At 46.7% G+C, this 15,464-nt stretch overlaps 1 protein-coding gene across 4 annotated transcripts in view; it reads left to right on the top strand.

The window, feature by feature from the left end:
- ptpn20 (protein tyrosine phosphatase non-receptor type 20) overlaps positions 1-14,990 on the top strand; it is a 54,335-nt gene extending 39,345 nt beyond the window's left edge. For 3 of the 4 annotated variants that reach the window (XM_084709566.1, XM_084709567.1, XM_084709565.1), the window contains 19 exons: positions 112-1,255; positions 1,348-1,518; positions 3,411-3,585; positions 3,736-3,946; positions 4,066-4,106; positions 4,661-4,741; positions 5,673-5,734; positions 6,927-7,088; positions 7,224-7,656; positions 7,847-7,983; positions 8,189-8,268; positions 8,990-9,129; positions 9,643-9,791; positions 10,364-10,454; positions 11,249-11,465; positions 11,648-11,765; positions 12,105-12,320; positions 12,602-12,664; positions 12,740-14,990. In XM_084709566.1, coding sequence (XP_084565692.1) covers positions 112-1,255; positions 1,348-1,518; positions 3,411-3,585; positions 3,736-3,946; positions 4,066-4,106; positions 4,661-4,741; positions 5,673-5,734; positions 6,927-7,088; positions 7,224-7,656; positions 7,847-7,983; positions 8,189-8,268; positions 8,990-9,129; positions 9,643-9,791; positions 10,364-10,454; positions 11,249-11,465; positions 11,648-11,765; positions 12,105-12,320; positions 12,602-12,664; positions 12,740-12,850 — 3,802 coding nt within the window. In that variant the 3' untranslated portion in view covers positions 12,851-14,990. Of the gene's footprint in view, positions 1-111; positions 1,256-1,347; positions 1,519-3,410; positions 3,586-3,735; positions 3,947-4,065; positions 4,107-4,660; positions 4,742-5,672; positions 5,735-6,926; positions 7,089-7,223; positions 7,657-7,846; positions 7,984-8,188; positions 8,269-8,885; positions 9,130-9,642; positions 9,792-10,363; positions 10,455-11,248; positions 11,466-11,647; positions 11,766-12,104; positions 12,321-12,601; positions 12,665-12,739 lie in introns of those variants that run through there. The other variant, XM_084709568.1, reaches the window with a different exon arrangement.
- The last annotated feature ends 474 nt before the right edge of the window (positions 14,991-15,464 follow it).

Below are 15,464 nucleotides of genomic sequence, written 5' to 3'. Positions count from 1 at the left end.
CACACACACTCAAATGAACCAGGAGAGTTCTTGTCTAGACAAGCTTTTTTTATATATACAGTACCAGACAAAAGTGACCATTGACCATTTTGTGTGTGTGTGTGCGCGCAGTGGCATCAGAGAACAAACCGACGGCAGACACACCTACTGCCTGATGGGTAACGGTCTGACCATCCTGGCGGATGAGGAGTACCTTACCATCAGCTCCACCTCCCTAGATACAACCTCCAGCCTCCCCACATGCACTCCTGCTCTGCCTGAACACACACCCAGTACCAGCTCTCATGTGCCCAGCCAACCCAGACAAACCTCAAGCCTCCCGAACTACACAACCACCCAGCAGGCCACTCAACACTCACACACACCAGACCAACACTCACACACACCCAGCACACACTCACACACACCAGACCAACACTCACACACACCCAGCACACACACACCAGACCAACACTCACACACACCCAGCACACACTCACACACACCAGACCAACACTTACACACACCCAGCACACACACACCAGACCAACACTCACACACACCCAGCACACACTCACACACACCAGACCAACACTCACACACACCCAGCACACACACACCAGACCAACACTCACACACACCCAGCACACACACACCAGACCAACACTCACACACACCAGACCAACACTCACACATACCCAGCACACACACACCAGACCAACACTCACACACACCCAGCACACACACACCAGACCAACACTCTCACTCAGTTAGTACACACTCACACACACCAGACCAAGAATCACACACACCCAGCACACACACACCAGACCAACACTCACACACACCTACAGCACACTCACACACGCCAGACCAACACTCACACACCCCCAGCCCCACTATCAACACTCCAAGTCCCAGCCCCAACAGCACAGCCCCCTGTCCCACAGCACCCCCATATCAGCCCTCTTTCAATGGACAAAACCACAGCCTTCCCCAGACCATACCTCCATCCCACCCTAACTTCTCCTCCAAGCACACCCGTCCTCTGATGCCTCCCCCCCTGCCTCCCACCCCACAGCCTCCCCCTCAGTCTCCACCCACCCCCAGACAGGCTCCGGCCTCTGCCCCCCCCTGCCTCCGACCCCCTGTCCCCACCCTGCCAGACAGCCAGGCAGCACGCCCCTCCCACAGCCACACACACTGGAGGGACGAGGAGGAGAGGGTGTTAAACGACGACGACGACGATGATGATGAGGAAGAGGACCCCAGAAGGGTGAGGGATGGTTGACTGTTTGATACTGTACTTTGAGTAGATGGGTAGGAGTGAATAAATAAGTGAATATGTGTTTGTGTTCTCCCTGATAGGGCATGCTGAAGGAGTTTGAGCTGTCCGTGGTCCTGACCAAATCCCGTAGTGGTAGTTTTGGTTTCACCATCACGCGCAGCAGGATAGACGGCTGTTACTACATCCAGGAGATACTGGACAGCCCAGCCAAGGCAGATGGACGACTGAGGGCAGGGGACAGGCTCATCACGGTACGCACACACACTAACTCATGCTTTCACACACACACATACATATACACGCATGCATACACACATGCTCACACATACTCACCCGTGCACACACACATCCTCACATGCACACACACACACACACATCCTCACATGCACGCACACACACATATTCATATGCCACTCTGGGCTAGATTTATCAAGCCGTTTGCGCCTGTTTCCAGGTGTTAAATACAGAGAAAATTCTAAGTATTTACCCCTTAAGAAAAGACAGAAAAGACAAACCAATAGGGGCCAAGGAGACCACAGGAGATGCATATGGTAAATTATAATGTGTTATTGGGAGCTGTAGAAAGACAAACCATAGGGGCCAAACTCATACTGACATGTGTATGTGTCTATGGTACAAAGTTATTTGAATTTTGAGTTTTTAGATTTGATATGGAGGTTTTATAGATTTAACCTTTGTATGTGTTCATGTGCAGCCAGCCCAACTTAGCCCTGCCCACAAAAACATTTGTTTGGGAAGTTGGGTCTGGAGTATCTTGATTGCAGAAAAACTATACCCGAACAGGAGCTGTTCGGACCAATGAAATTGTCAGGGTGGGCTTTATACGATGATGGACAGATGATCAACAGTCACGTAATCAACCACGTCACCAAAGAGCGCTTGGGTTGAATTTGTTTTCAACACACAGCATATTACGTTGCTCTGATTGGTTGTAGGTCACAGCCCAACGGAGAGATATCAGACTCATATTCTGACTAGAATTATGAGTATGACAACGTCAGGCTAGTAATGCGATGGAAACAGAGCTTTAATTTAAAATAATGTTAACATTTACCGAGTGAAGTGTCATGTTTTTCTTAGGAACATAATCAAGGGATTAATAATAAGGGAATGAACAATTGAAACGGATATGGTAAGAGCCTGATAACACCACAGAAATAAACACAACTTCCTTTTACAATACAATTTCAGCTTACTTACTGAGCAAATAGCCATGTGTTACCTGGTATCACTTTGGAACGTATATAACAAGTTCATAATAGGGTAATGTTGACAAAGTAATATTCGGTTACAAAGGATATGGCCTGGTAACACCATGGAAACAAACACAGCTTCCTTTTAGAGTACAGTTTTAGCTTAGTAAATAGTCCAAACATGCGAACTTACCCAGTATCCAAGATTTACCATGATAGTAGAGGAAAACTCTTCCCGTGGAGGTTGTTACCAGCCAAGTAAATGAGTATGGCCATTATAGATAAATGTATCTGAAAAGGTATTTTATTGGAAAGTACTATCTTATATTGTAATTAGACGTGGACTGATACCAACATAAACCTGAGGTAACTGCAGGGTAATATTAAAGCTTTTTCTAAGTAATTCTGCTGGAGCTTGGCTGTCTTTACCTACTTAGTAGCAGTGGTATTTACCCAATAACACATTATAATTTACCATATGTATCTCCTGTAGTTACCAACTTACTACCCGCGGTATTTAAATTGTAATATTTAAAAGTTTCCAGGTAAAACTAAACTAAGTTTAGTTTTCTGTCTTTAACTAATTATTACCTGAAAATTACCCAGTAATAACCAGCACGTTAGTATTTAGTTAATGGGTAAATACTTAGAATTATCTCTGTATTTACCAACTTGGTACCAATCGGTGATACCCAATAATACACATACCCTTTATTTTCTACGTAAATACCTAGTAATTAAGGGACTGTAAAAGGAAGGGTTACCTGCAAAATGAGGAAGCATAGCGGGCGCTATTACCCTGTTGCATAAACAGATGCAGCGTAAACTGCGCCATTGTTAGTAAATGAGCCTGTCTCACACACACATACCATACACACACTCACATTAAAAATTGCATCCATAATGATTCTTGCACCACCTGTATCAAGGTACACGGGCAGGATGTGACAAATGTGACCGACGAGGTTGTCATGGCAGTCCTAAGGATGTCTCCTAGGAGACTGAGCATGACCTTGGGGAGGGCTGTGTCCAACCTGGTAGCCCCGCCTTCTTCTGACAGCCTGAACGATGTTGTCCTGCATAAGACCCCATCAGGACAGCTTGGTGAGACACTCATTCACACACCCAGCTCCAGCCAAACCCACACATACAGTACGAATACAGCTCCTGCCATGGAACACACACACACTAATGTCCTAGGCAGTCAGAGACTTATTGTATCTGTGTGTGTGTGTGTGTGTGTGTGCTTCCCAGGTATAAAACTAACAGGTGGCATTGGCAGTAAGTGGCAGGGCATCTACTGTCTGGAAGTGGTGCCGGGGTCTCCCGCCAGCGAGGAGGGTAGCGTCCAGCCCAACGACAAGATCATCTACATCTGCGGCAAGTGCACCCTGGGAATGACCTTGGAGGACGCCGTCAAGGTCTGCGAGATGGCCCCGCGCAAGGTCAAACTCAAAGTCCTCAGGTGTGTGAGGGACAGAAGCTGTGTGTGTGTGAGAAAGAGAAACGCGGCGGAAGCAGTCTGCGTGTGTGTGTGTGTGTGTGTGAACAAGATTATTCTAATCCTCCTCTCTGTTGTTCCAGAGATGACCAGCCTCTGACTTCTAAAGCTAACAAGTGGAACGGTGAGTGTCTGCTCTCTGACGGAGCCTGTGCGGACGTAGGGAGGACCAGAGGTCACTGCTGTCGAGCGATAGGGGTCCGAGGTTAAGCTTGGACATTAGAGGTTGCAGTGACTGGCCACAGCCTAGGCAACGCACACACACATATGCACATGTCACCCTGCATGCCATTAACTACATGCAGTGATGTTGCCCCCCCCCCCACACACACACACACACACGTTATTCTCCAGCTCATTAAGTTTTGACTCTCCTGGAGTCTGTGCTGCCCATAACATGGACCAGTAATGACTGTTACCACAGCAACAGATGCAAACACTCTCTGGCCTAGACCTCTGGAATGTCAGGTTGTGAATGTCAGGGTGAAGCATAATGGAGAGACAGACAAGATGATAAATCAACAGGCTGATAGACAGGTATAGGAAGTAAGACAGACATACAGACTGGCAGGCTGGAAGGAAGACAGACATATAATATGTCCTAAATATATCTTGTCACACTTTGTTCTTCCGTCTTGTGATGTGTAAACACTTGTCTCAACCTGTCCATGTCTCCAGGTCTGTTTGACTGGAAGAAAGACAGGAGGTTCTTCACCACTCGCTTTGAAGAGCCCAGCTCACCAGAGGCTGACGAGGAACGTGAGTACATCGCTTTCTCTCTCCCTTAGTCTTTTTCTTTCCCTCACGCTGTCTATCTATTAGTCAGTCAGTCTGTCTGTCTGTCTCTTTCCTACTTTTTCTGTCACTTTCTATCTCTATCTCTTTCACTTTTGCTGTCTGTCTCCTCTCTTGTCCTCTTTTTTTCAAGGTGTCAAGTCATAGCACAGATACTGACAGGTGTGTGTGTGTGTGTGTGTGTGTTAGGCTGGGTGCTGAGAGACAGGCCCAGGCTCTGACTGCTGTATTAATAATTAGAGAGTCCTGCCCTCCACTGGAGTATTAGACTGCAGGCCTTTCACACACAAACACACACACACACACACACACACACACTGCCATATACACACTCTTGCACACACACACACGCTGTCATAGACACACACTCCAAAACACACAACACTTTCTATTGGGTGGGCTCAGTCAGGGAGTCACTGGTTGCCTGGAGACATGCCTTTGGGCCAGTGAGATAGGAGACTGGAGACAGGGACAGCTGAAGTGGCCTATCCTGCTCACATGTTGCCCAGGCCAGACACACGGCGACACTGCTGCTTCAAAATGGCCGAACTGGAGGGCGGTAGGCGTGGGTGTCTCTCTGAGACTGGGCACGGGAATGGGGGCTGAAAGGGTTTCATGTGAATTCAGACCGTTGCATGTTGACTGAGGGAGTCCTCGGGTGGATTATCTCGACTTCTGTAAAAGGACAGCGATTGGTAGTCTCTACTGCTCTGGATGTTAATTTGGGATTGCTGTTGCTCTTTTCCCTCCTCTCTGCCACTCCTGTCCTGTGCTCCCTATCTCCCGTTCTACTCTTTCATTCACTCTCTCCCTCTCCTTTTCTTGACCCCCTGTCCTCTCTTCATCTCTCTCCCTTATCCCCCTCCTCTCTCTCTGTCTCTTTCTTTCTGAGCAGCTGAACCATCTAGATCTGGATGGATCTTCAGACCTCGTTTCTCCATAACAACAGAACTTGATGTAAGTCCATGATCTCTGTTGTAGAAATGTTGGTCATATGCATATATGTATGTGTATGAAATCTATAATCTTCTATGTTCATTGGTAAGAGACAGGAAGTCTGGGTGACCTGAAAGAGTTCTTGTCACCTGGGGGGAAGAGACAGTTGGTCTAAGGACAATGTGGGTTTGGTTGTATTGTTCTTGTCACCTGTGGTGAGATAGATACATGGATCAAGCTGCCCTGACTCTTCCTGTTTCATAGGTGATGTTAATTAAGTTCTTGTTTGAAGATGGTCACACAAAGGACAGTTGACCGTTTGACTGGTCAACCCCTGTGGCTTTATTATGTACTGCTCTGGAGAGAGCTGTGACAACAAAGAACTTTGGGACTCTTGGTGGAAATGTATTGTTTTAAGCTGTCACTAAGTTGAGTTAGCCAATCACAGAGTTTGCTACATTGATTGATTGACCTTACAGAATGCCATTGATCTAAAGTTGATATAAGGTTGAACATGTGTGATGGTCACTATCACTCCTACGAACGATCTGTGTGGATAGCACCTCCTCCTTCGTTGAGACTGATCGCAAAGTACTTTGTTTAATCATATGAAATTGTATAGTCTTAATAAATTGTATTGAAACTTCCATCTTCGACTATTCATATTTACACAGACCAGCTTGAATTTTCTACCACAATCTCCCTATGTCTCTCTCTCATTCCCTCTCCATCTCTATCCTGCTCTTCTCACTTTGGATCTCTCTCTATCCTTTCTTTCCGATGACACAGACTGAAATTTGAGTTGGCCCTGTATCAGTCTGCCCCTTGGTTCTCCGTGGGGGTCTGTGCATGTGTATGTGTGTGCATGAGGGCTTTCTTTACACCTGATTGTCGCATTAATATTTTACCTTTAAATGCTTCTGCTCTACAGCCTGTATAAAGACAGACAGAGTCAGACAGAGTCAGAGACAGGCAGAGGCAGAGACAGCCAGAGACAGACGCAGAGACAGACAGAGGCAAAGACAGGCAGAGGCAGACAGGCAGAGACAGACGCAGAGAGGCAGACAGACAGAGGCATAGACAAACAGAGGCAGAGACAGGCAGAGGCAGAGACGGATAAAGGCAGACAGAGGCCAAGGCAGAAAAAAATAGAGGTAGTGACCCAGATCCAAATAACCTGTGTTCCTTCCTCTTCCTCATACCGTCCAATCAGAGCTGCGTTCTGCAAGTGGAGTTCACTAAGCCAGAAGGAGGTGGGCTGGGCTTTGCTCTAGTGGGCGGAGCCAATGGCAGTGCTCTCAGAGTGAAGGACATCTGCCCAGGGGGCGTGGCTGAGAAAGATGGGCGGCTGAGAGTGGGAGACATCCTACTGGAGGTAAGAACTGTCAATCAGGTCCAAAACATTTTTTTTTTTTTTCTGTATCTGTGTGCATGTGATGTCTACGCATTTATGTCTGTTTCTGTGTCTATTTGTGTTCACTGACTTTGTGTATGTGCTTGTGTCATGCAGGTGAATGAGGTGATTGTATCTGGGCTGAGCCATAGTAAGGTGGTGGACATCTTGCGTAGAGCTGAGGGCACTGTCCAGCTCACCATCTGTAGAGATATCCTGCCCACACCTGGATCCAACAAGGCCGCCCAACCTGGAGCCAACATGGCTGCCCAACCTGGAGCCAACATGGCTGCCCAACCTGGAGCCAACATGGCCGCCCAACCTGGAGCCAACATGGCCGCCCAACCTGGAGCCAACATGGCTGCCCAACCTGGAGCCAACATGGCCGCCCAACCTGGATCCAACATGGCCGGCGACCCTGGATCCAAAATGGCTGCTGACCCTGAAGCTAATATGGCTTCCCACCCTGGAGCCAGTATAGAAGACAAGCCCACAGCGGAAGGCTGCCCCAGTCCTGACTTCCAGAAGAGAAAACTGAAGAAGCCCTCTGGTAGGAGCCAGGAAAAGATCTTCTGACTCCTGTAACAGCACTGTTCTCACATTAGCCTCCTTCCAACAGTTCTATAACAAAAAAACTCGTTTTAATAAAAGTTACCTAGAACTTAGTTTGTGATGACAGAAGTCGACACAACCTTGTTGACAGGAACGTAGTGTATGATGATGTCTGTTGTGTCTGTTAGTTTCGTTCCCCAGTGTGGGCCTGTCGGGAGTGATTGCTGCCCCTCTGCTTGAGGAAGAGGAGGATGTGAGACCTCACTTCCCCCCGCACCACTCACACCACATAGGGTTCAGAGCAGAGGACGATACTGTTGATGGGGTGAGACACACACACAGACATGCATACACACCGTTGTCATCACTTTATACAGTGTATACATTGCGTGTGTGTGTGTGTGTGTATGTAAGGTATAATTCCTGACGAGGTGTCCATTGTCATGTCCATTATGATATATATGTGTGTATGAACAGACCCACTCTTCCTATTGTCTGTCTGTCCTGGTCCCCCTCTCCTCCATGTGCAGGAGAGCTGCAGCAGCTCCTACACCCAGACCTGCTGCCCCTCCCTCAGGGTCTCTGACATTCTGCACGGAGCCTCCGACAGGTACCTTCCACACTGCTACCTTCACCAAGGCCTTTACCAGTCCTAAATTCACATTTTGGACAGTGGAACTTTTATTTCACTCAATGAGGATGTGTAAATCGAAAGTTAGCTTTCAAACGGTCACACTTTCACCACTTGCTGCCCATGGATTATATGGCAGGATGTTATCTCATAGGGTACATGGTAGCTACACTTATCTAGCTTAAAATGTTGCTTTGTGTTCTGATTTCTGTGGTCACGTCATCTTAAACGCATACTTGAAACGGACACCTCATGTTTAACATTACTGTGCGATGATCACCCAAGTTTGGATTACGTGTAGCCACGAGATGTCAGTAGAATGATCTCTCCTCCTCACATTGACTTCTGTCCCCCCCCCAGAAAAGCTGATCTGTAGCCACAGGGTGTCAGTAGAGAGTCAGTAAATAAGACATCTCATAAGACATAGAGGTTTCAACCACTGCAGGCTTGACAAGAGTGTACCCTTGGCAAACATGTTACTTGTTAGGAAATGTTCAGTATATTACATAAGTTACACTGTATATCAAACCAGCAGCACTGTGTATGCTGGTCCAACATGATAGATACCTTAGCCTCTTGTCTATACTGCGTTTTAGGTGGAAAAGTCGCAGGGAAAGGAAGCTCAGCCTTGCATGATATCAACCCCCCTACCGAAGAGTAGAAATGGTCTGGTCTCACCCCTGCCCCCTGACTCCCTCAGGAACCCACCCCTTAACACTATCCTATTGGACCAACCAATAAAAGACACCCGAAACAGCCAATCAGATGGCTGGAGCAGCGAAGAGGAGGAGGATGAAGCGTTTGAGTCCAATGGTCAGGATATGACCTCACCTTTAACTGGTATCTACCTTGTTATTATTCATCCATGTTATTTATCTGTCATGTTATTTATATCTCTTTGACAGATGGTGCATTGATCTGTTGACTACATCCTGTCTTCTCTTTGTCTTTTCTCCTCCAACTCTCTCTCTCATTCTCTCTCCTTGACTCCATCCTGTCCCTCCACCTCTCTCTCTCTCTCTCCATCCATCTCTCTCGTCACCTTGCTCTCTTCCTCTATCTCTTTCCCCCCTCCACTTCTCCCTTCCAATGCCCTTCTTTCTCACTCCCTTTCCCCTTCCACCTCTTTCCGTCTCTCCCTCCATGTCTCCCTCCCTCCATCTCCCTTCACCTCTCCCTCTGTTCCTCCACCTCTCTTGCTCCATTTCTCTTCCCCTGTCCATCTCTCCCTCCGCCTCTCTCTCGCTCCCTATTTCCATCCACCTCTCTCCTTCCCTCTACCTGTTCTCCTTTCCCTCCACCTCTCGCTCCTTCACTGCACCTGGCCCTCCCTTCTCCTCTCCTTTTCTACAGGTCCCCCTATTGTGTCGGAGGAGGAGCTGGCTAGTCTGGCCCTGATCAGTCCGTCTCGGACCAGTCAGTACTCAGGCTCCCGGGTCAAGGCCCTGATCCAGATCCTGCAGCACCAGCTGGACCAACAGGAGCTAGTCAAAGAGTTCATGGTGCATATCGTCGAATCAAATAAGACTTTATTTGTATATCCCTTCTTACAAGCACATGCAGCTCTTCTTACGATGTCACGAAGAGCTGCATGGTGTACGCCCCGGAAAATTCATGGAAATGTGCAATTCTATGTACCGCACACACACACTCATGTATACACACATGGCATGCAAGTGTCTTGGAGTAGTTAGATGTATTTCAACACCGAGTTAACACATCAGTTCAGCCACATACGTCTCTAGGGTGATGGGAGCATTGTATTTGAATGAGAAATAAAGCATCCAGGTGTTTACATTGCATTGAGTCATTTAGCAGACACTCTTATCCAGAGCGACTTACAGTAAGTACAGGGACATTGTCCCCGAGGCAAGTAGGGTGAAGTGCCTTGCCTAAGGACATAACGTCATTTGGCACGGCGGGGAATCGATCCGGCAACCTTCTGATCACGAGCCTGACTCCCTCACCGCACAGCCATCTGACTCCCCGTGTTGATTGTTGTTGACTGTTGTTAATTGTTGACTGTTAGTAGTTGATAAGTGGGTTGATGTTGTTGGTTCTTGTTGGTTGTTAGACCCTGGAGCACCTGAAGCCTTCTGATAACTGCCTGGTGGGGAAAGCAGCTGAGAACCGTGACAAAAACAGATACAGAGACATCCTACCCTGTGAGTTTCACACACACATACACACTCGCACAGACACACACATCCACTCACCAGCACGCACGCACACACACAGACACACATTTTTCACCTGGTTAATTTTGGGTCATTCTAGTGGAATACAGTGTTTGTTTTTGTATTCAGTATATTTGAATAGTCTTTCTCTCCCTATACCTCTCTCTCTTTTTCTCTGTATCTCTCTTTCAGTTCTGTAAAATAAAAAATAAAATTGAGCCATAGTTTTTGACAGAAACTGAGTGTTCTCAAAACAAACTAAAAGTTTACAAGCTGTTCCCAAATCTCAGAGCAGTGCAACCTGAAACTCCTCTAACATGTTTGAACCTTGTTATGGGAACAGAAAGGCCTCCCACGTACAATAGGACTGCTGTGTGCCACACTGGGGCTGGTCAAAGAGGGAGGGAGACTGTCTGTCACCCCTCTCCTCTCTCCTACTTCCATTTTTCTGCTTCTTGTATTTGTTTTCCCTCTTCGAATGCTCAGAGAAACACTCTGAAAGTTTACTTGTTGTTTAAGGCTCTCCAGGGTGGTGTGTTCCATGAAAAATAACAACAGAGTGTTGTGCCTGTTAGTTATAATCAAAACAGAGAGAAAACAATTTGGAGTTTGTAAATGTTTATTGCAACCAGTAATCCCACAAGAGAAAACTCACTTTGTCTCTCTCTCTCTCCATGTTCCTCTCTTTCTTCCTCTCCTCTCCTTCCGTTTCCCCATCTCTTTCCGCCTTTCCCTTCCTCTCCCCACGTCTCTCCTCCCCTCCACAACCACCCCGCTCCTAGACGACCTGACTCGGGTGCCCTTGGGTGAGAACCAGGACTACATTAATGCCAGCTACATCCACATGGAGGTTGGCACCAAGGACTTCTACTACATCTCGTGCCAGGGCCCTCTGCCCTCCACTGTGCCCGCCTTCTGGCAGATGGTCTGGGAAAACAAGTCCAACGTCATTGCCATGATGACCCAGGAGGTCGAGAGGGGAAGGGTCAAGTGTCATAGGTACGTACCATGGGTCATACGTCGGGGTTAGAGGTACACTACTAACCAGGGTTTTGGGGTCAAATACCGTATTTTGGGGGAAATAAGCCACATTTTCTATAAACCGCACCCCACCAGAATGTGTTTGTAAATCTGAGTATAAACCGCACTGGAGTATAAACCGTGTGTTCCCCCCTGTGCAGGTACTGGCCAGAGAGGGTGAGCTCTCCGCTAGAGGCGGGACGGTACCAGCTGTTCCTGGAGAATCGGCAGCAGCAGGAGTATTTCCACATCAAGATCATACGCATAGTGGAGAAGGAGGTGAGGGAGCTGCACACACACACACTAATACATCACTCACGCCACTCAGTAGTCTAACACACACACACATGCTCACACATACACACGTGTGTCACATGCTCGCATACAGGAAGTCACAAGGACACGGAGCAACACACACGCACAAAGAGTAACACACACAAGCACACAGTCTAACATGCACACACACACACAAGCACACCGTTTAACATGCACACACACACACACAAGCACACCGTTTAACATGCACACACACACACACAAGCACACCGTTTAACATGCACACACACACAAACACACCGTTTAACATGCACACACACACACCCTCCTTCTGTCCTGCAGACAGGTGAGACCCATCTGGTACGTCACCTGAAGTTCACTCGCTGGCCGGACCACGGCGTCCCTCGCTGCTCCGAGCAGCTGGTGCGCTTCATTCGCTACCTGCGGGCCGTACACCACAAGGGCCCCGTCATCGTGCACTGCAGCGCCGGCATCGGTCGCACCGGGGTCCTCATCTGTACCGACGTCATCCTCAGCCTCATCGAAAACGACCTGCCGGTCAGTCTCGATCATGACCAATCACATCATATTCAAAACATTGAGTCCAAAACTGAAAATGTACCACGAGAAAATATTGTACTACGCTAGAGAAAACCACCGATTACAAATTAAATATAATATGTTAAACTATACTCCATTGGCTTGAACTACATCAAACTAGAATACAGTAGATCAAACTCGACTAGACTATATCAAACAACATCAAACAGATTAGACTACAGTAGATCAAACTACAGTATAGATGTCTGATTGTGTCTCTCTTCCCACTGTGTTGTCAGATCAATGTGAGTGACATCGTGAAGGAGATGAGACTGCAACGCTATGGAATGATTCAGACCAAGGTCAGTATAGGCTTTGAGTGTGTGTGTGTGTGTTGGTGTGTGAGTGAGTGTTCACCCTGGTATCTCTGTCTGCAGGAACAGTACCTCTTCTGCTACAAAGTCTGGTTAGAGGTACTCCAGGGAATTCTGCAGCTTCACGGTAACCAATGGCAACCCGAAAGCCCCCACGACCATCATGTCGTCTGACTCCCCCCCCCCCCTCCCCTGCCCCCCTGCCTTCACAGTACTATCCCTCTAAGATGAGACGACCTAATATTGTGCAAGAACAGGGCACATAGTAGTTTTGTAAAGATTTTTGGGATGCTTCAATTGCTCTGCTTCTGTACGTATAGCTAGGTTTGCTTTACAGTAGCTCTGCACAGCACTATGCATCACTGCTCACGGTGCGGGGCTGGTTTGTCGCTCCTGTGGCTGGACTGAAACCCTGTGGAAGGAGATATACCTCAGATAACCTCACAAGTTGTGGTGTGTCTTCTCAGTATAGGAAAAATGCTTTGAGTTGGTTTAGAACAGGTGTGTTTAGCCTGTTTCGGGGAATAGTTATGTTGCCTTCTGTGTTTAGTTTAGGTATAATACTGTTTGGAATGTTTGGTTTTTAAAGGGTGTTTCTGTTTGGTACACAGTATGTGTTAGTTGTTCTCTGATGTAGTCAATCTATGAGTTGTATGAATCGCTTTACATATAACACATAATTTGCATGCAATGTCTCTGCTATACTTGAATACTAGTAATACTCCATTTAGACATGCACGGGTCACAGCCCTCCCCAAAAAGCAATGTGATCATGTCACCAGTCACTGGAATGTTCTAGAGCAGGTTACCATGTACCAAAGTAGTTAGCTGGTGTCTTTAAACACTTGATTGTGGCACATTGTAAAACAAGAAATAATTATAACAAGTGCATTTTTGTTTGTATAATAAGGGCCTCGATACCTAAAGGAAGTTGTTGTTTTTTTTTTCCTTTTTTTTTTTTCCTCTGTTGATCGTTTAAGAATGTGAACAGAATCAAGTGCCTTTGAATGACTGTCTTCCTCCCGAATGCAGATGTCCATCCTGTCTCCTCTCCTCTGGGGTGAGTCTGTAAAAGTCCAGGACTAGACGCCTGTGATATGAATACCAGTACAGCTTTCTGCTCAAGTGGCTCACTTTAGGATCAGCTTAACACGTAGGACTAACCCACTATATTTATGGCTTCATGACCTAGAGCAACCATGATACTGAATCTCTTCAAATAGAAGTTGTTTGGATTTAACTCCTAATGCACCGTGACAGATGTTAACTTTAATTTGGACGGACGTTTTCTTTTCTCGTCAATGGGAAATGATCTTAGATTAAGCTGCGCTACAGATCGGTCATCCGTCAGTAAGTGAGCGACCTGTTTGAGCAGAAGAGGCTGGCTCTGTTCCTCTGTGCAGATCTGGAAGCCACATATACTACTGAAGAGATTATAACTACTGTAGGCTTAAGAACTGTAGTGTGAGTGTTCACAATCCTCAGATTACCACTACCAGAGACCCCCTTCTCTCCATCTTTCCTCTTTCTCTTTACCCCTCAATTGTTTCCCTCTGTCTATCGTCCTTTTCTCTCTTTTTTGCCCCATATTCCCTCTTTCTGTCGATTGCACAAACATCTTCTCTTTCTTGATATTTTCCCTATTCGTCTCTCTTTCTTCACCCCCATGTCTTCTGTCTCTTTGTGCCCCCCTTCTCCTGTACTGCTCTGCTGTAGGAGCATTGGCACCAGCCACTACTCCTACACATTTCACCAGCCTCTCGACCTAGTCTGTCTTATTCGTCCCAGCCTTCAGCTTACATCAACCTGTCAACCAATCGGGTGTTAGCCAGGCCATTTCTTACCTGGCCGAGCAAAATCAGATCCATTTTAAAATGTAGAATAACTCATCTTAAATTATACAACAGTTATTCCTTTATTTCAATTGCATTTCAATTCAATTGCAATTCAATTGAATTCAATTCAATTCGATTCAATTGGATTGCCAATGACCTGCTCTCCTTCTCTTCTGCACTCGAGTGGCTCATACGTTTCATTACATCTCATTCCAGCCTCTTGACAGTGTTCATAACATCTGCATATCATTGTAAATAATAACAACTAAGGCTGTTCTGGGATTGCCTGTATCAGTAGCCTGGTGCATTTCCAGGAAGAAGTTCATCCCTTTTTATAAGCAATAATTACGAGTCTCGTGTAGCAACGACAAATGGCACAATCCCCCTTTGAAATCCTGGAAGTCTTAAGACGTATTATCGTGTAACCAATAACTGAGAAAATGTATTGACTCTGTCTTTCAATAAAACTTCAGAAATAATGTGAATCATTCTTGTTGTTTTGGTGACGGGGGTGGGAGAGTAATGTTACAACTGTAGCATCTAGAGAAACTCCTAACCTCAGGAATGTATCACTGAACTGTCTGTTTTCCCTCACAAGAGAGAAAGAGGGATGGAGGGAGAAGAGAAGGAGAGAAGAAGAGGGGGAGACAGAAGAAAGGGGGAGAGGGCATGAGATAATGAGGCAAAGAACAAGAGTCTGAGAAAGAGTATGTCTATGGTTTTCAGGGTTTCCGCTCAGTAGTTAACTGCAGACTACAGTGTAGTCCCTCTCTGGTTTACTGCAAGCTGTGCATGCCTGTCTCAATGGGGTCTTAGTGACAGCATGGAAACACCAGGAAACATGCTGGACAAACACACCCACGCACGTACACACACGAACACCCCCACAAACACACACACACGCTTCACATACACACTCACCTTAGGAAACTCTTTAAAATCTTGAGACATGT

This window comes from Hypomesus nipponensis, chromosome 11 (genome assembly GCF_054491055.1).
Source record: "Hypomesus nipponensis isolate SF chromosome 11, ASM5449105v1, whole genome shotgun sequence".
Classification (NCBI taxonomy): Eukaryota; Metazoa; Chordata; class Actinopteri; order Osmeriformes; family Osmeridae; genus Hypomesus; species Hypomesus nipponensis.
The sequence above is the reverse complement of the archived record's forward strand: the minus strand, read 5'-3'. Positions and strand labels throughout refer to the sequence as shown.